Source organism: Cotesia glomerata, linkage group LG4 (genome assembly GCF_020080835.1).
Source record: "Cotesia glomerata isolate CgM1 linkage group LG4, MPM_Cglom_v2.3, whole genome shotgun sequence".
In the NCBI taxonomy this organism is placed as follows: Eukaryota; Metazoa; Arthropoda; class Insecta; order Hymenoptera; family Braconidae; genus Cotesia; species Cotesia glomerata.
Window position 1 is genome coordinate 26,329,473 of NC_058161.1, and position 21,715 is coordinate 26,351,187.

The 21,715-nt window shown below is 28.9% G+C and overlaps 2 protein-coding genes across 2 annotated transcripts; both read left to right on the forward strand.

Moving 5' to 3' along the window:
- The first annotated feature begins 4,442 nt into the window (after positions 1-4,442).
- Positions 4,443-10,267, forward strand: LOC123262495. The gene is made up of 3 exons (XM_044724739.1): positions 4,443-4,456; positions 4,679-4,915; positions 9,387-10,267. The coding sequence occupies exons 1-3, from the start codon at positions 4,454-4,456 to the stop codon at positions 9,702-9,704; spliced, it is 558 nt and encodes a 185-aa protein (XP_044580674.1). The 5' UTR covers positions 4,443-4,453; the 3' UTR covers positions 9,705-10,267.
- Positions 10,268-17,117: 6,850 nt separating this feature from the next.
- LOC123262512 lies at positions 17,118-21,241 on the forward strand. The gene is made up of 2 exons (XM_044724761.1): positions 17,118-17,429; positions 20,186-21,241. The coding sequence occupies exons 1-2, from the start codon at positions 17,128-17,130 to the stop codon at positions 20,244-20,246; spliced, it is 363 nt and encodes a 120-aa protein (XP_044580696.1). The 5' UTR covers positions 17,118-17,127; the 3' UTR covers positions 20,247-21,241.
- The last annotated feature ends 474 nt before the right edge of the window (positions 21,242-21,715 follow it).

A 21,715-nucleotide genomic window follows, 5' to 3' on the forward strand; every position in this document is an offset into this window, starting at 1 on the left:
ATAATGTACACTGAGAAAACAGTTTGTTTGACTCAAATACGCAGATTTATTTGAAATGAATCAAAAATATTTATTTAATGTTAACAAATTTCTTTTATTTAAATAAATATTACTTTGAATCACATACTACTTCGTTTTGGTTTATTTAATTGAATCGACTCATTTATTTCATTCAAATGAAGATTTGTTAACTATTAACAAATCTCGTTTCAAGTAAATTACGTTTGATGTCGCTATTTTTGAATGCACGAGTATTGTTTACATTTGATATTTTGTGACCAACCACTATTTCTTTTATATTTATTTTATTCTAATATTAATTTACCTATTGATCTTAAAGAAATTTTATTTTTTCCGGTTGTGAATTACTATTTTTTTTCACTAAATTTTTTTATATTTCATGCATTTGGAACGAAAAAAAAAATTTCTTAACCTAAAATCCGTGTCGTTTAGTAATAATTTTTTTACAGAAAATTTTCAAATGTGTTATTGAATATAAAATTTGTATATTTTATAACAATATTAGTTTATTTTCGTAAAAAAATATATCTATTACTTATAATACTAATAAAAATACTATGATTACTATGATACTGAAGTTAGCCGTCAGCTGTCAATTTTAAAAATTTTATTAATAAATCAATTACAATAAAAAAAAGCTCCTAAAAAATTTACACTTATAATTTTTATTAATTTTAACATGTGAAATTTTTTAATTAAAATTTTTTCATAATAATTTTATTGTTATGAAAGTCGAAAAAATTTACAGATGTCTGTTAATTTATAATAATAAAGTTAGTCGACATTTTTTATTTTTTTATTTTGCTTAATGTGTTAAATTAGAACTAAATAATATCTTTTTTTAATTGCACACTTACAGTTTTTCGAATTTTTTACAAATGAAATTAAAAAAAAAAATTTTTTTGTAAAATTTTTTTCAATAAAAAAAATTCTAAAAATTTTTAGATGTCGGCTAACTTTATTGTCATTGTTAATTTCAGTATAAGTAATAATTCCAAAAAAAGTGCCCATTTTACCCCAAACGTTCGATATGTCCACTTTTACAACTTTATAACCTAAAACTAAAAATCATTGCTTTGAGTATATTCAAACATACCATTCATTTATAGTTAACAAATCTGATTTGGTTGAAATATACGATTGTTAGCACCAAATAAATATTTGTTAACTATAAACAAATCTGGATTTCATTCAAATATACTATAACTTTGTCTCAAATAAATAAATTTATTTGTATCAAATAAATATTTCTGGTGATATTTAAATAAGAGATTTATTTATAGTTAACGAGCCTCATTTCATTTAAATGAATTGTTTTCTCAGTGTACTGTATGTTCTCACAAAAACAGTCATTATTCTATTTACAGTCATTATAACAATTATTTTATAATTAATTATTTATTATTTCTAATTGTAAATTCTATCTTGACCTTGACTTTAGTTACTTTGAGATTTACCTTTTCATTCACCTTAGTTTAAATCGTTAATTGATTGTCCGGCGCGGCCCCTGGAATTTTTATTATTTTTGGTAATTTTTGGATAAAATTATCTGGCGTCCAAGTGTGCACTAACCCAGCCTGAGGGGTTTCCGGGTTAATTTTATTATATATTAAAAGGGCGAGCGTAAAATACCCTACCCAGCCGATATCTCCGCCATCGGTCGAATTTAGTTAAATTTTGGGGAAAAGTATTATTACAAGTGTAAATGTTGAACACTAAAAATTTTTAATTGTCATTGATTTAAACTTTTTTCCATAACATCAAAAGAAATAGTTATAGGTTGCTATGATATCTATTGATAAAAAATTAATTATTATAAATATCATCTAATACAAATCGTTGAAAACAATTGATTACTTACAATATGATTAAAGATTCATATAGAACTTTGAAAGGTTGTCGAGTCGTAACCACTGCTTGATAAAGCGATCGGCGGAAAGCGATTTCGGCTTCTAACTTCTCGAGCGGCTCTTTGTCATGATATTGATGGCGTCTTTGTGCGCTGAAGCGTTCTCCATTGAGTTTGCATGTTGCCGGACACTTTTTACTGTCTTTATATTTGCATATGAGATACCTATAATCATTGTTAATTAATATAAAAATCGAATAAATTAAATAAAAAATAAATGTAATTTTTTATTGATGTATTTATATCATTACGGTACTGAAATTAAAAGGCACTAGAACTTTTCTACCATTCTGTAATAAGTATACAAATGTACCAAAAAATAATAATAAAAAAATATCTGTCAAAACAATTTGTTTAAAAATTCTCTCCCCCCCTTCCCCAACCTAATTATATTTTTTCATAAAAAAAAGAAAAATTGGTTCGGTAACCATTGATTTCAGTTTCGTAAACTTTTTTTAATTATAATAATTCCGTACTTAATTCCATTCCTTGTTTTATTACACGAATAAACGTAACCGTCATTTAAGTAATGATCCCAGTGAATCATCGAACGAATATTGAGAGCCATGACTTTCAATACACTAATGACACTTGATTTTTTTAACAAAATTGACGAACCTCAATAACTGTCTAGACTCTACGAAAAACTGCGGCATACTGTGGTTCGGCACTTGATCTTGATCACTTATTGTGTTCGAGCAACCACCAACCCCTACCATTTTTTTTTGTTCTTCGGCGCGCTTGTCTTTTGTTGAGATACTCGAGTCGGCTACATACCCGAATTTTATACTGGACATTTAATTTTCATTGCCAGTGTTAATTGTATGAAAGTAAAATTAGCAGACGTCTGACAATTATTCGAATTTTTATAACAAATCAATTATTATAAAAAGAATATTTTAAAAAATTCACACTTATAATTTTTTTTAATTTCTACAAGTGAAATTTTTTCACTAAATTTTTTTCTTAAAAATTAAAATGTTATAGCAGGAGTTAAAGGAAATTCTGCTCTATGTCTAATTATGCCAGATTTTATACGTGGTACAGCTATTGACCGAATGCACTGTTCAGATGGTGGAGTGATTAAAAAAATTCTAAGCTTACTATTTGATGCTGCGTATAGTGATAATGCTTTTTCATTGCGTGGTGTTATAAATCAAATCGACAATCGATTAATAGGTATTAGGCCACCTAAGTTTATACATCGTTTGCCACGAACAATAACTGATTTAAAACATTGGAAGGCATCGGAATTAAAAGTATTTTGTTTTTATTATGCGATTCCACTATTTGAAGGAATCATGCGACTTGATTACTTTCAAAATTTTGTAAAACTAATTATAGGCTTATACATTTTAAGTTGTGATATTGTTACTGATGAGATGATTGCAGTAGCTCGTGATTTTTTGAATAGTTTTGTACGTGAGTTTCAACAATTATATGGATTACGATATTGCTCCATAAACATTCACCTATTAGTACACTTACCTGACTCAGTCAAAAACTTAGGACCTTTGTGGGCTCATACTTGCTATGAGTCCGAAGATTTAAATGGCCAAATATTGAAACTATTTCATGGTACTTGGCACATCGATACTCAACTAGCAAGATCGCAAAGTCAAGTCTTAACCATGATAAGACTTATTGATCTTTCACGAAATGAAAAAGTAAAAGATTTTTGTTATAATAAAAAAAATCAAGTAAAAATTGTAGATCGAATGTCTGATCACTGTTACACCGTTGGCAATTATAAATATCTTGAGCATGATGATATACCATTAATTATAGTCCAGGCAATGCACCAAAGTGGACTCTTAATAAATAATGTATCAATAAAACAATACTTAAGACTTATAAAAAACAATAAGTTGTATGTATCTGAAATGTATAATAACAATTTGCAAACAATCTCATCAGTGGCTCAGTATGTTGAAAATAACAGACTCCAATTTGCATTTATTTATTGTTTCATACAATGGTCACAGTGTCTTTGTCGCCAAAATGTTTGTCTTTGCAATAAATATCATTTTGCAATTGTTAAAGAAATTGTACCTACTGATGTATTCGTTGCAAATGGCGATCACTTTGTATATGACAGTAGATCATTGTTACTTACATGCAGGGAAACTGATAATATCAAAGCTATCGCAGTTGAATCACTGATTACGCCATGTTTTTACATAAAAAATTCAAGCTCAAAATTATATTGCAGTTCCTATAAATACTAAAGAACGAGAGTAAAAAAATATTTAAGTGGAATAATCAATATTTTTGCTGGAAAAAGATCGTTTTTTTTTATATAAAATACAAAAATGTACGTAATCGACATAAATAATTGCTAATGAACTATTGATTCTAGAATTTATGTGATTGGCTATATAATTGTTTAAAAAAAAATAAAACACAATTTTTAACTCATTTATAATAATTATATCTTTTTTTTATTGTAATTATTATTATTACAATAGTAAACTATTATATTATCAACCAATAATTTTTTTGACTACACTATTGGGTATCCTGATGGTAAATTATAGTTTTGGTTTGTTAATATATCTTCTTACGTTTTTAATATATTAACATATCTTATAAGTTCTTAAAATTTACATTTGTGGCGGTAGTTATCTTTAAATATGACTCAAGAAGAAATGTTTTTATTTTTTAATTGTAGATGAAAATGTATAACATTATTTTTGACTGAAATAAAATCAGCGATAATTTATGTTTATAAATTTATTAATCTTGCAGAAGAAATATCCGAATCCGACAGAAGAACTACCAGTTTTGAAAAATACGATTTCAAATTCAAAAGTTGTTAAAATAAATTATGATTCATCAGATGCACCAGTTGAAATAACTACTGAAGAGGGTAAAAAATATTTAGCTGATCATATTATTGTAACGCCGTCTTTAGGAGTTTTAGAAGCTGATTATGAAAAATTGTTCAATCCGCCTTTACCAGATAAAAAAATTAATGCTATTCAAGTAAGTTATTATCATTATTATTAGCTATAGATTATTATGGTCATAGATTATCGTACATTGCTAAATAAAAAGTTTTTTTATTATGGAAAAAATAAAAATATTAGTAGTAATGTTGAATAAAATTTTTGAGAAAACTAGATTATTTTTGGTTAAAAAATGTGAATTTTATACATTTAAAAATATGTCAGCTAAAGATTAATAGGGTAAATGTACCAAAAGTTGACCGATCAAAATTTTTAGCTACTAAATTTCGTGTAAATTTGTTACTATAGTCTAAAAAAAAATTATTAGAAGTTTATATTATCTATTAATGACTAAATTTTAGATATGTGATGTTTTTTATTTTAATTATTATCAAAATTACATGAAAATTTACTTAAAGAATAGGTAACAAGAAAACACCAGTATTTGACCGGCGTGAACCAATAGTTGACCGCTAATGTTTCAATAGTTGACCGATTAAAAAATATCATTATTTTTCTGGCTAAATTCAGTTTTTGACATGTAATCTGGATTTTTTTTTGTATTCATTTCGTTTATTCACTTACAAAGATATGTATTGTTGTTAAAAATAATTTTTTAGTTAATAATAAACGAAATAGCGGTGAATTAAATTGCACATCCAGTAATGACTAGAATGAAACATTCAAAAATCAAACACACTTGAATATAACAATTTTTTAAACATAAAATTATTTATAAAAATTTTTAATAAGTATAAAAATTTTAACATATTTTTTTCGGCGCGAATAATTATTCTGTATCACTTTCATCAGAATCTTCAAATTCTTCTTGGATTTTTTCGGATTTTTTTTACCGTTAAATATACTTGCCGATCACAGTATTAAAAATAATTTATACTAAATAAAGATGTTATTTATTATAACATTATAATTAATTTTATCATCACATTTTTTTATAATTATTTTTTTAAATTAGTGACTAAATATAGGTATGATAACTTTCTTCAACATGAGTCCATTTAATATTGAGGTTAGAAAGCTACAAATGGACGCCCTGGTTAAAAATATTAATTGAAAAGGGTTAAAAATGATGAAATTTGAATACTTTCAATGAGCCTTTTTCCTGAGAGTAGTACAGCGAACGTGCCACGAGAGGCAGCACTCGTAGTAGGGACAGACATAAAATATTTTCATTTAAGACAGTGTTATTTACGCTATATTATTTTATTATTTAAAAATAATATTTAAACACAAAAACATTTTTTTAATAACCACTATGCCAACAAAACATTGTAGTTTTGCAAAGTGTACGTCGGATAATCGCTATCCAGAGGAAAATCTGTTTTTTATACCATTTGTAAAACCTCATATCGACGAGGTTAGATTCCAATAAAAGATTACGAAATTATAAAGTTCTAAATAACTGATAAACTAATTACTTAGAATCATCAATTACATGTTTTCAAAATTATTTTTGAAATTAATTAAATGAATAAAAAATGAATAGCAAATTTTTTTCACACACTGATAGAAGGATTTATTTGTACCAAAAATATTTGTTAAGGTAGTACCTCCGCGACAATCCAGATCAAAAATTTTGACTCGCTATCCATGTTATACGTATCGACAGAGCTAAGGTTGTAGGTTAAGATTTTTAACGTTACTGTACTCGTCACTACTATATTCTCTATACATATACACACACACTACGGTTTCAGTGACTAGCGGCTGTTTTTGTACCCCTCTCCTAAAATAATCCTCTAAAAGTGAAATTGATTTTAATTAATCTCGAAAACTACATGGTAAAAATTTTCATTTTTTTTAATTGTTCGAAATATCATATTCTTCAATCTACTAGTTTTTGATAAAGTCTTGAAATTCTTTCGATGGAAAAATTAAAAATACTGTCATTTTCCCACGCTTCTCCTATGTTACATGTACAAAAATGTCATTTTCAATTGCAATTATCTCGAGCTTGGTGTGGTAAATCGTCTTCAAATTTTAACAGCATATGTATTATGTATTTAATGACTTATATTCAAAGTTTCGAGGATTTCTTGAAATATTGCTTTCATAACCGTACTACCTTAATAATTAACAAATCATTTATTAGAGACCACTTTTTAGTATTAAACAAATATTTCTTAGTATTTAAAATGATTTGTTTGTATTTAATAAATCTGATGTTCATTTATTGAATATTAATAAATCTTTTTAAATACTAAGAAATATTCATAAAGGATTAAAAAGTGGTCTCTAATAAATGATTTGTTAAATATTAAAAAATATTTTTAACTAGAAACAAATCCTTCTATTAGTGCAGTTATTGGATATAAATTAAAATGACACATAACCTCTGTCTGTTACTTAATCGTATTCATTTATTACATATAATAACGTTTATTTATTACCATTTATATTTCATTCATATTTCACTCTGAAATAAATCTTAAATTTATAATTATTTTCAATTTCTCTTGTTACAGTTTGAATTTACCGCTAGTTTTTTACTAGAGTTTGTATACTAACCTGTCAATTAATTCATTTTTTTTCCGGTAACTTTCAAGTTACGGCACGCAAACCAACGTTTTAATGTGACAACATTATTGTCTTTTACAGTTGCAAATTTTAATTTTGCTCCAGGAACGTCGTCTTCGGTCAAAAACATGTTTTTTATGTCCACTTTACTATGTGATTAAATGGAGCTCTGACAATGTTTGTCCCTACCGAACCACTAGCGCCGCTAGTGAGTAATTTTTCGTACTTCAGGAAAAAGGCTCATTCTTTTTCATGTATTTATAGATATACAGTTTACATGGGGTGACTGATTCCCAATACTTTTCAATCAATATTTTTAATCAGGGCGTGCGGTCATCTATTGGAGCTCTATGAAAACATGTGTTCCAGTTTATGACCGAAGTTTGATTTTGATGAGACAATGGTGTATTTTTGTTCAAGTGTCTGCCGGTGGATAAATGTATACTAAAATAATTATTTTTGCAATAATATGTTACTTTATTTATTTCGTAGTTAATAACGATTATTACAAAACTTAATTTAATCACATTAATCCAATAGAAATTATTTTATTAAATAAAATATATACTCACTTTTGAAAGCATTACTATAATAACTGACCGATTTAAGTAAAATCGCGCTGTGAAAAATTTTTATGAATTATTTTCAACATTATCAGGTTCGCATATTACTATTTGTAGCTGTTAATTACGATTGTTATTAGTTTAGCTTTGTTAAAAAATTATTCTTGTGTCTGAATAATTTTTATTTAATAAAAATTGTTCGATGTTTATATATTATCGGTCAACTACTGGTGCTCGGTCAACTACTGGTACATTTACCCTACTAAATTTGTAAAAAATTTAAAGAAATATTATTATTTGATATCGTAAAAATTGTTATATCCATCGATTACAATAACTTAGTTAATGGTCAAATATAATCTTGTTTACGTCATAGATAACTTAATGGTTATTTTATTGACCATTGACGAGGACAGATGGCGCCACAGTAGAACTTTCTCGCATGTGCTTGTGCATAGGGTAGTTTCAATATATAGGAATTGACAACGGGGAATCCTCAAGGCGGTCCAACAAGTCATGGTTGGAAACCTGTAAAGGCTCGACGATGCGATTGACGTCTTCAATTACGAGTAAATGGAGTACTCTAACGAATTGAACTCAACAGCCTCGGGGAGATGGGCCCTTACCGGGGAAGAAGTAATGCAACTTCCATACCGTTAAGGGGTGTGCTTTGAATGGCTTTACAGTGATGTATCGCCGTCGGCATATGAGTAATTACCATCTCGTTCCTCGTCCGGTGAGGAATCCTTTTGTCATTTTCAATCATTAACTTTATCATTAACTTATTCCTTAATCAATTGATTTTTTTTTTCAATGTATTTATTAAGGCTTTACTTTTTAGCCAGTTAATTCAGTAAAAAAAGTTAGCTTCATTAATTAACTAGCTAACCGACCGGCTTAGCTGATTGACCCGATTAATTACATTATCCAGGCTAACGGTTTAATAATTTTATTACGATTCTTAAAATAATTAAGGGAGCTAAAAACTTTTTTTTTTTAAGAATTGTAATATAATTGCATAACATTAATTTATTATTAAATTTTAAATTTATTCTCTATGAAATTTTCAATATTATTGAATCAAACTAATTTTATTAGCCGGTTAAGCCGTTAGCTCAAAAGTTAAAGGCTGTTAACGCCCTTTTAGCTTTAAGAAAATTTATCTCAAAGCCAAAAGGGCGTATAGATCCGCCTTTGGCTTAGTAATTCAAAAAATTTTTTTACATTAATCTTGACGTTTTGAATAATTTTGAGTTGAATGGCAAAAAAAAATTTTTTTTACGCCCTTTCGGCACAAAACACTCACTGCTATAATCCGCCCTTTTGACATTTGTCACGCGATATTTTTGAATTTAAAATGATCAAAAATTTTATTAAACGCCAATAAAAAAAAAATAATAATTACAGAATGACAGTAAAATTAACTTGGATGTGAAAATAGAAGACAAAATGAAACTATCCCAAGAAGTTGAAAACATAAATTACACGAACCCAAATGAAATAATTGTAACGACAGCTGATGGCAACAATTACACGACATCAAATGTAATTATAACGATGTCGCTGGGTGTATTGAAAAATTATCATAAAAAATTATTCAACCCATTTACTTTCTGTTCGAGAACATGCAGTTGTACGGCTAGAACTGAAATGCAAATTAACATCAAGCTCATAGCCAACCCTTTTACTACAACTTTACTGAAAGAACTTACACTTAAGTCTTGACTTCAAATTGCAGAGCAACTTACGGTCAACTTAACCGAAACTTTTGCTTTTTAAACTCTATCCGTTTTTGCTGCCGATTCCGGACGAGATCGACGGCAAATTTCAGTTCAGATGGCTATCTGGGTATAGTAAAATTTTTAACGATCCGTTGATAATTTCTTGAAATTATAGACGGTAAGAAACAACAATGCATAAGGTAGTTCACTCACCACATATAGTTGGTGCTATTTCTTTCCTTTTCACTCGCTAGTGCTGCCTTTCTCACAGATTATCTCTCATTCGCTTCTACTAATGGTTATTTTTATTTAACTAGCCAGTTTACTAATAATTTATAAAAAAATACACGGTCAATATTTTCAAAATTTCTTTGGGTTATTTAAAGTATATTATTCTAACAGTTATCAATTTTTTGAAACGATCGTAAAATTTTTTCAATGCAATAATCATAAATATTTGTGATTTTCTCATTCTCCATCCATACTGCCTGTGCTAAAATGTCATTTTTAATTACAATTATCTCATTTCTGGTACGTTCAATTGATTTTAAATTCTAACAGCACATGTAATGCGTATTCAATTACCCATATTTCAATTCTCGAAAACTTAAAATTTCGCATTTATGAGTGAACTACCTTAACTTGAAATTTATTTTTTAGGGTGAAAACTACTTAAAAAATTAAAAAACATTAACACTTTTCTTTTAATGTTAATTATGGTATTATTGTTTATTACCATCTGTGCGATCATAAAAAATTATCTGATATCGCACTGAAAAATCTTAAATACAACAATTTTTATTGTTCCATATAAATTGTTCTCTACCATGTTGTTCAAAAAGAGATCTTCCATTGTATATTTTCGTGCCAAATTATTTGATTACTCACTATAACTTTCCACTTTTTTTTTCCAACCAGTCATACCACTACAAAAAATATTGTATATAATCTAATTGCAAAAAAACAAAATATTGATAATTGTAGTTAGAGTTTTAGTATATAAAAATATAAAATAAGAATATACGCTTTTGTGCTCGCTTTGACAATTTAATTGTGTGCGGTTATAATCATGGAATGTTTATTTAAAATTTTTTTACATATCGATATACCCGTTGGGAAGAACAAAATTATTTTTTATCGATCAATTAATTTAATTAATTGAAAAATTTTTATATTTTCTTTTTATTAAGACTGAAAACGAAATTTTTCTACAACGAAATTATACAACAGAATTTATAGACTAATGTTTAATGAATGGATGTTTACTATATATATAAATATATATATATATATATATATATATATATATATATATATATATATATATATATATATATATATATATATATATATATATACTGTAAATAATTTGTACTTGATAAAGTGAAATACATAAAATTTATGTTAATTCATCAAAATATTTTTATTTATTACCTATTAAACATATTTAGAATTAATATTGTTAAATTGTTTTTAATTCATGTTTTTTTTTTTTATCGTTAATAATAATAAATTAATTAATTAAGAATAATTAAAAGAGACTAATTACCTGATGCGATTGTTATGATAATTATTTTTACAATACTCAAAACACATCAACGAGTATAAATATTTGACATATTTATGGTCCAAATTAATGAGCAAACTTTCTTCATCATTATTGGTCAAATTGTTGATATGATTAATGTAACCAGTGGTTAAAATTGGAATAATATAATTAACTTGCTTGAAGCAATCGTCGATGAATTTTTCTACGAGTAAGTAAACAAACTTTTCTTTGCTTTTGTAAAATCAAAACACCGATTTTAGATTTTGTTCCCGGAATATTTGACAAATATTCCTGGATATCTTCACCGTCTTTTGTAAATGTCAGCATTACAATACTTCCATAACTTCGTTCATTTACTTTCTTCTTTTGACTAGTGCTGTTTGAGGAGCTTAATTTCTTTCTTGGTGGATTAGTCGAACAAATATTATCACTTATCAGTAGCTTTAAAACTAATGGCATTCTGGGCCTTTAGTGTTTTAGGCCTTTGAATTCCTGGAATTAAAAATTCTATTACTAATTTTTGATGAAATTTATAAAAATTTTTCAAGAAGAAATAGAAAAATTTTCTATGATTACTAAAGTAAATGCAAAAATTATTGACATTGTAAAAACATGGCTAAAATTACTATTTTTTTCCATATTTAGAATAAAGTTGTTGGATTTTTTTAACATTGTTTTGATTAGCCTTTTGACTATAAAATTTATGTTTTTGAAAGTACTTTCTCAAATTAAATTATTTATTTCAACTGACAAAGTCAATCACCCGGACACACTAATCATTGACAGCCTGACAAAATCAACTGATCTAATTAGTGACATAAGGTTCTACCAATTATTGATACCCTCAATATCCCAAAGTCATTTATTTGCTGTACTAAATACAACTCAAGTATTAAAAATATATATTTATTTATTACTTATTATTCAAATTATTTTTAATATTTTTAAAATAAATCTTTAGGATTAAAATAAAAACAAAAAGTTACCACGCTGTCTAAACTTACTGTCAATATCACCAAGCTTAAATTTTATGTCCCAATTATTGACATCCATTATTGCAAAATTAATAATCATTAAATAGATTGCAAATATTTAATACTATTAATTTTTTATCTTTTATTTATTTATAAAAAAAATATAATGTAAATAGATGAAAAAAATAATTCAAAATGAGCTTTTTATTTGAGTGCTTGTCTCCAAAATAGTTAAAGAATTTTTTGTTCACGTCGCAATAGATTTAAGTTAACTTTTTTTCTTTATTAATTGATATTTTATATTCTTGACTATTAATTTTTTTTTTTTTTAATTTTATAAATTAAAATATTGTATAAAAAAGGTCGTAATTTGATAAAAGCATTTCTTCTTTGTAAGTAATAATAATAATAATTTTAAGAACGTTGTAATCAGATTAATTGAAATCAACAAATAGATGAAATATCGCTTGATCAGCATAATATTGCAAAACTTGGGACGTCAGATAGGAAAAACCATTATCAACAAATGACCAGTGTAATTTATTATTTAAAAATGAAAGACGACTTGCTGAGCATGACCTTAAACTATTGACATAATAAAACGAAACATATTATCTAAGTGCATACACTGAGAGACAATTTTATTCACAGCGAATAAAAACGCGTATTTGGAATTTCTTTATGTTAGTACTACTTGTCAATAAATATTAATTAAATATAAATATCATTTTTTGCAGTGAATAAAATTTTATTAGTATTTAATAAAATTTTATTAGATACTAATATGTGTTTATTAAAACCACCGCCAGTCTCGCTTTAACGGTAATATGTATGAATCCTGACGTAGTCACGATAATAGCCGGAAAAACTTAACTAATTGAGTTCATTTTTTTCATACGCTTCAGTATTATCGAAAGCTAAGTTCTTTCAAAAATCATGATCTGATTCAATGTTGTTTAATAATAATCAATAATAAACTAAAATCCACTTCTCTTTATGTATCTATATCTATGTAAATAAGTTTCGTTTACGATACATATGCGCCAGTACCTTTTTTTCTATGTGAGCGATGGCGTAATACATTTAACAGCCGAGACCAGTGATTGCAGTTTCAATCGGCTTAGCGAAACGAATGGAAATTTTGAAAAACGTTTTTAGAGATAATAGATAATTTAATAAACTATTTCACCACAAAGCGTTTTTTTCAAAAATTTCATTCGTTTCGTGAAACCAATCGAAACTGCAATTGCTCTGCTGTTGGGAGTGCGACAGAGATAGTTCCGTTGAACTCCGTGAGAGCAAAGCGAGAAAAAGATGGTCTCGCCTGTTAAAAATAAATTTTTGTTCTGTTCACAATACACTAACATATGTGCAATATTTAAGTTTTTTGTAAAAATTGAGTGACTGCTATAAAGCGTAACTTTTGGATTTTCCAAACTTTTTAAATATTTGTGTAGAAGTTTGACGTGTAGAAGTTGTGTCCCACACACTTTGAAGGTTTAAAAAATTTCGAAAAAATAAGTCGACGACTCTTGAACGGGATTCCAATAGAAACTGAAGCCCTTGGTGCTGGATCGTGTCGCCTGCTTCCTCTTGTGGTCGCACGTTTTGCTCTAGAGCATCCATGACTGAAAATAGAATAAAAATTATTAGTTTTAATTACATTAAAAGTAATTAAAGGAATTAGTAAGTATAATTACCCAACACGACGAAAATGGCAATCTTACAATATAAATAAAACACAATGACGTATACTAACAGTATATTAAATTGAAGAATGATCAATGTACGTACATTCAGTACGAGTGTTGCTCAGCCTCTGGTGGCGTCGGGTAGATGTGCCGCCGGGTTTAGTGTCTCGACCAGTGCAGCCAGATCGTGGGTAAAATGACCCCCTACTTTGTGGGACACTCTCATCTGAGCACATTAAAAAGGCATAAAGTGGGGGTCACTTTACCCACGATCCACGATCTGGCTGCACTAGTGCCGGTGCGCTACGCATGCGTATTGATCTTTCTATGTAACGCCTCATCTGATTGGCTGAGTGATCATTCACACATACTCAAAATAACACGCACATACAATAGTTCTATAAAATATAATACTGCACAATGTTCTTGAAGTAAAAAAAGATGGATTCTATAAAAATCGGAATATTTTATGCAATTATGGTGCGAATTAAACTAACATTTACTATTTTCTATATTAACACGTTAATCTGGTTTAGGAGATAGATTGATAACAATAAATATAGTTCAAAAACTACAGAACACTCTTTAATGATGAACTAAGATAAGAAGGCAAAAATTATTATTATTTATTATTAGTCGGTTACATCCAAACACACAAACAAACAAACATACATACATACATACTTATTGTGAATGCATGTGGGTATTATATTTTTATACTTCATATGTATATAATTGTGCATAATGGGAATATTTAATACGTTCAATAAATGTTCATATTGCAGTTTGTAAAATTCGTAAAAAATTAATATAGAAAACGATATTTTTATATATATGTTGGGTGATCTGCAAATCTGTTTCAAATATTAAATGCTTAATTTTAATAATTATTTAATTAAAATAAATATTACAAGATAAATAAAATCATCTAGGTAAGAGCCCCAGTAGCTGCTTATGTACCAGTACTTGCTCACTCCATGTGTTTGTATATCTATATTCACAAATATTGATTTTACAAATACATGGAGTGAGTGAGTAAGTACTAGTAGATGAGCAGCTACTGGGGCTCTTACCTTAAATAAAATATTTGTAAATATTACGCATGTATGTGTTAACACAGCAGTAAACATCGGCAAAACAAAACACTCTACAGTCGAGTCGCGTTATGAGTCCGGCCCCGGGTTGACGAAAGGTGAACAGAAGTGCGGAGGGAGTATATGGGAAACTTTTATTTATGGACTCATAACGAGCGGTCTCATAATGAGACTCGACTGTATAAGGTTTATGCATACAGCGACATTCAAATAACATGTTAAAATTAATTAATTGATTAATAATTTATATGCAGAAAAGATCGGGGAGCGAAAATACGGAGGATTAGATAATCTTTTATAATCATAACGAGGGGCCAACCAGAAAGGGCTTAATATCTACTACAAAATTATTTATCGTACACGGATAAAACATTTAACTTGGCTCAAGAGCAAGAATCTTGAACTAAGAACACCATTTTGAAGAAAAAAAAAATTTCTTGAGCCAAGAGGAAAATTCTTGAGTCAAGATATAAATTCTTGGTTTAAGAATTTTTCTTCTTGACTCAAGAATTTCATTTTCTTCAAAATGGTGTTCTTGGTTCAAGATTCTTCCTCTTGAGTCAAGTTAAATTTTTATTAGTGTATGTAAGGCCAGTTTTTCAATCCAGGATTAAAATTATGTTGGATTTAATTAACATTGTGAATATATCGATATATTTCATATATATAGTGATACTCACAATGTTAGATAAATCCAATAAGATAACTTAAATCCTGGATTGAAAAACTGGCCACAAGAATTTTTGAAATTCTTTTCCATAGAATTATTCCTCGATTTTCAACTATTTTTCTGTAAAAAATAAAAATTAACAAAAAAAGCAAAAAAAAAATTAGGAAAACGGTTGACCCTGAAGGCCATCCATGCAACTTCCCGCTAATTCCATACTTAGGCGCTTAAAATTGCACCAATGACGTTTTTGAGCTCTTCGAGCTCAAAAGTCTGATAGAGATTTGATAAGACACTATTTCTTGAATTTTTAAACCGCAATAACTTTTGAATGAATAAACCGATTTTTACGCGGTTAGAAGCAACCGCAGTTTTTCAAGCCTCACAAACAACCTTAAATTTTGAATTGATCACGCTAGGAATTTTGGAGTTATTCCGAAAAAACACTTTTTTTTCGGTTTTCTTTCGTTCACGATATCTCTCGAACGAATCAACCGATTTTGACCGGACTGGTGGCGATCGACGTGGTTTTTTGAGGTAAAGAGCTGATTAGTTTTGGAATTGAACCTTTAAGCCGTTTAAAAGTTATTCCAAAAAAAATCTTTTTAAGATTTCTCAAAACATATTGATCTGAATTGGTCGAAATAGTTTTTAAAATCTAAGTTTGGTCAAGCCCTTTCGAATGGCACCAACCGCGATGAAATCGGTCTAGCCGTTCAAAAGTTATAAGCGGTTCACATACTTTCACACACACACACACACACACACACACACACACACACATACATACATACATACATACAGACACCGTGACAACCTCGCGGGGATAGTCAGGGAAGCTTCCTGTGACCTTCAAACGTCGAGATCTGATGAAAACTCGATTTTTGCAAAACGGTGTGAAAACAATAACTTCCCGATTTTTGAAAATCTTCGATTTTCGTAGCGGGAAGTTAAAAATGATTGAGAGTCGCTGGATCATTCTGCCTGTCGATACGCATGCGTTCTTAATAAATTGCGATTGGTTGATTTCTATATAAAGTTGTGGCACCCATAGTTTGGTCGTCCTCACTTTAGTCATTTATCATACAACTACGTTACCCCCACTATTCAGACCCCAATACATTTCACGATTAGGACTCTTTTGTTGTGACAACTATAGATGTCATTACACAGTTTAACAATCCAACAATAGCTTCTAATAAAAATATAAGTACAAATTCTTCTCCAGTGAGTGGATATAAATTATCCATAGATTAAGAATTTTTAAATTAAAATATTGCTGTGTAAGAGTTAAAAAAGAACACAGTGAGTAACTTATTTTATTTTATGAAGGTTTGAGAAATTATATCGAAAAAATAATTTTTTTTTTTTTTTTATAAGAATGATATAACCTAAAAAATTATTAAGATTTATATTGTTTTTATGCATTTATTTAGATCGGGTAATTAAACAATGGAATTTCGCCGAGGTCAACGGGCAGGTACGACAAGAATCAGTTATCGAGGTTATAATTTTCATCGGGATTCGCGCTACAATGGAGTAATACAGCGCTATGTATGCGCCGCGAGAACGACAGCTGAACGATGTCGAGTAAAATTATGGCGATACGGAAATAATGAACCAATTTTGGACGGCCGACACTATCATAATAAGCCAACAATAAATGAGCGAGCTGAAGTAATTAATGAGTTGCGACGAAGGGCTATGACGAATAATGATGCGCCAAATATGATAGCAGAGGCTGTATTTAGAAGGTAAAGTTTTTAAAGTTAAAATTAATTAAAATAACTAATATTGTTCTTTTTCAACTCGGTTAGATAGGTTAATAAACTGGTATAAACATTTATCTTAACGATAATAATAATTTTCATAAATTAAAATAAAATTCTTATACTATCCATAAATTTTAAAACCATAGTTCATATGTAGCTAATTTTATTATTTTACATGTTGTTAAATACTCATACAATACATTACTATAGAAAACTTTCTTTTAATCTTTTAAAGCAACAAATAACTATTACTTTATTTTTTAACAAATACAGTGTTATCACTTGACACAAAATTATATGTATTTTCTAAAATCTAATTGAATTTATGTTAATCAATATAAGTATTTTATTAACCCTTTAGAGTCAGAGGATCTTGAAACGTCTACGTGTGAGACTGGTGGGGAGAGCGCGAATCGTAGAGTCCCGTGAGTATGTATGAGTGACATGTGAGAGTAGTAGTGTGCCTGTGAGTACCCTTCCACTCATTTGAATCTCGCGCTGCGTTCATTGACAGTGCCGTAGTTAGTATTGTTGACGTAAAGAAATAGTCTCTTCGAAAGTAAGGTGTGAAGAAGGTATTATAAGCGGGGAGGCGGAGGGGTGTCGTGAGCAACGAGAGACGGGGCTCATCGACGGACCGAGCGAGCCATCGCTACCGCGACCGCGTCGACTGCCGTGCCACGGCATTTATGTATATACGTTTAATTTTTGTCATGAGTTTAATTATTTTATTTATAGTTAATTATTATTATTACTATTGTAACTATTATTATGTTTAATTGTTTAGTTAAAAGTATTAATGAAAGATTATTAATTTAATTAACGGTTAAAACGTCGTTTGAAATAATTGAAACAATTAATTTGACAAGTTTCGTTTACAACTTTATTATTTGTTTACGGCGATTATTATTAATAATAATAATCTGTATATGATTTTTTTTTTGTTTACAATTATTTCTTTGATTTAAAATTATTTCAAAGGACGACTATTAGAAAAAGGAATTTAGTAGTTTGCCATCGCGCGATAGATGGCGTCGACTGTTCGCTCGCGATAAAAATCGCCGAGCTGATATAAGCGAAACCGCGACGTGATAATTTTTGTTCTTTCAAAGAACAAAAATTTACTTTATCTGAAATAATTAATTGATTAAAATATTTTGAATAAATTCGAAATATCCAATTAATTATTTTTCTAAGTCCCAGGAAATTAAATTAGTATGGGAAATAATTTTGGTAAAATAATTATGTTTGTATAAAATTATTTTTCGACGTTGAAATTATAGGAAAATGTAATTCGATTGAAATCGATGTAATCTGTTGAATCAATTGAATGAATCTGATATTTAATTTTGAAATATATTTAAAAACTTATAAATTTTCGGGGATTTCCCGAAGTTCGACGGCAAGCGATAGGTGGCGATAATTTGCAAATAATTATCGCTTTTAGTAATAATTTTTGGGTTGATAAAGCCCAAAAATTATCCGCCGTTGAGCAACCTTTCTCTGGGTTTAATTTACTTGTCTGGAGACTTCTGGCCAAGGAAATTAAAAGAGGGTTCTCTCTACCTGGTGCGGACTACCACAGGTAAGTGAACTTATCTACCTACGAGTAAAGGCGACTCTCCACCTGGAGGCCTTCAGCCAAAAGGTGGCAACCAAGCCGACTAGGTGAGGGAGAGGTGGATTCTATTCACTCTTCCTTTGGGAATCGCGAATTAGGGCCTGCGGGGCGGCACTAGTCACCTGTCAGGAGCTGGGCAGCAGAGGGCCGACTGAAGGGGAATTAGCGACGCGTTTTGAAAGGTACAACGGGCGAATGATTTTACCAACGACGGTAATGGAAATTGTAAACGCCGTGTATGTATGGGTTTTATTTTGTTTAATCGCCGTTTTCTTTTGTAAAATGTTTAATGTTTTTGTTTATTGAAATAAAGAGGTTTTGTTTTGTTAATTATAGTAAAATTAACGAGTTAATTTTAATTGTAAATTACCCTCGTTAGAATCCTGGACTCCGGCGAGCTAAATCGAGCCGGGGGTAAAATGAGCCAGAAAGTACCCGTTACAAGGTTAGAAAAATTTTTTAAATTTCATACATTGCTATGTAATTGAAAAATAATTTGATTGCTCATAATTAGTCGCTAGTATGCCAAAAGAAAAATAAAAACATAAAACCTTTAAAGGTTGATGATGAAATAAACGTGAGAGTATTAAGAAATCGTACTGTCACTGTCCAAGATAATAAATTACTGCTTACCATAAAGTTTTGCTGCTTACCATAAAGTCAAATAAAGTTTTTATGGAAAAACTAACTATTAAATTATTTAAAATACTACTAAAAATGTTATTCAAAATATTGTTAAAATATTACTAAAAATATAATTAAAAATATTATTAAAATATGGCCATTATTCACATTATAAGAATTGATATTGAAATTTGAACTTTTCTTAGTATTTATTTTTTCTAATAATTATGCTGATAATTAAAATACTTAACTATATTTATAATGAGACAAAATGTTGTTCTTAATTTGAATTTAAGTCCTTTGATATTTATTATTTAATAAATTAAAAATTGAAAAAAAAATTATTTTTTACTTCCCACCCAGGTGAAATTTTTTCTCTTATAATACGGCCCTGTCACATTTGTTTCGCGCTTTTTCTAATTCTATTAGGCTCCGCCAGACCAAAGAGTGGGGTTTCAAGGTCAGACTCTAAAGGGTTAATTAATATTTCTAGGTTCCCTATTGCGAGAGCATTCGATATGACTCCAGAAGCCGCCAGACGACATATCTACTGAGAGAGACGTCTTTATTTGCCTCCATTACCCAGAAATTTTGAAGAGCTCGGAGATATGCTCATTGAATATCCAGCTGTCATTGACATTTTTCGTGATACTACCGTAGCTACGAATGGTTCAATAGCGCATATTTTTGCATCAAATAATATGATGAACAGATTAAATACCGTTACAGAGTTGTTTATAGACGGAACTTTTAGAGTAAATATTAACTGAATATTACATAATAAATTTTGCATGGGAATTTATATTTATCCGTTTTTATGAATCGATATTTATCGATTATTCTGACAATGAAATAAAACATAGTAAATGTATAAAGAATATAATCTGATTTAATACCATATAGGCTTTGTAACCAGATCAAGTCGCAACCTAGTAACTGTTAAAGCTATTAAATCTATTTATTTTTCCCTGGTTAGGTCGCGTCTTGAATATGCCACAGTTGTATGGTCTCCAATCTATGAAATATACAGTAATAAAATTGATAAAGTCCAACATAAATTTCTCAAGTTCATGTCCTGGAAAATGGATCGTGTTTATCCTAAACCAGGCATGGATAGGAAAGAGCTTTGTAGTAGATTCCATATGATTACATTAAAAGATCGTAGACTCTGTGCATGCGCCATCTTCTTGACGCGGCTGATTCAGGGGAAGGTGGATTTTGAACGTCTGGCAGACTCTATTACTATTACTTTTAGAGCCTCGACCTGGAGGGATAGTACTCCCTTCCAACTTCCACTCGCTGGCACCAACTTTGCTACATCTGCCCCCATATACCGATTAATAAGTGCCTTCAATACTTTTTACAAGATAGATAACAGTTTGGATGTTTATAAAATAAGTAGTTCTGAATGTTTTTCAAAACTTTGTATGTCAAACATTGTATAAACTGGAGCAAAATATTTACTTTTGATAGTTAATTATATAGTGACTTATCATAATATTAATTTTAAATTAAACACATTGTATTAAATTGTATGTAACATGGAACCCGATTAATGGCTTTGCTGTAGGGTTCATTGAACTGTTAAAAAATAAAAAATAAAATAAAATAAAATATCATTTTAGACCGTCCCAAGGACTCCACGAGCTGCTCAGCTGCTGATTATTTACACAATTAGCAGCACCTTGCTTCTATATAATAAGTAATGTAGTTTAATAAGTAATTAAATTTAATTTAATAAGTAATAAGTTTAAAATAAACTAAAAAACATGCTTTTTATAGAAAACCAAACTAAAAAAGAGAAAATGAATTTGGATAAATGTAAATTAACAATAGTGTAAATAAGAAAAATATGTACTTTATTGTAAAAAAAAGCGTAGGGTGCATGGTGTCAATCGTTATAAATGTTTTATTGACAGATATAAGTAGAAGGATTATTATTTCGACACTGATAGAAGGATTTATTTGTATTAAAAAATATTTGTTAATAGTTAACAAATCATTTATTAGAGACCATTTTTTA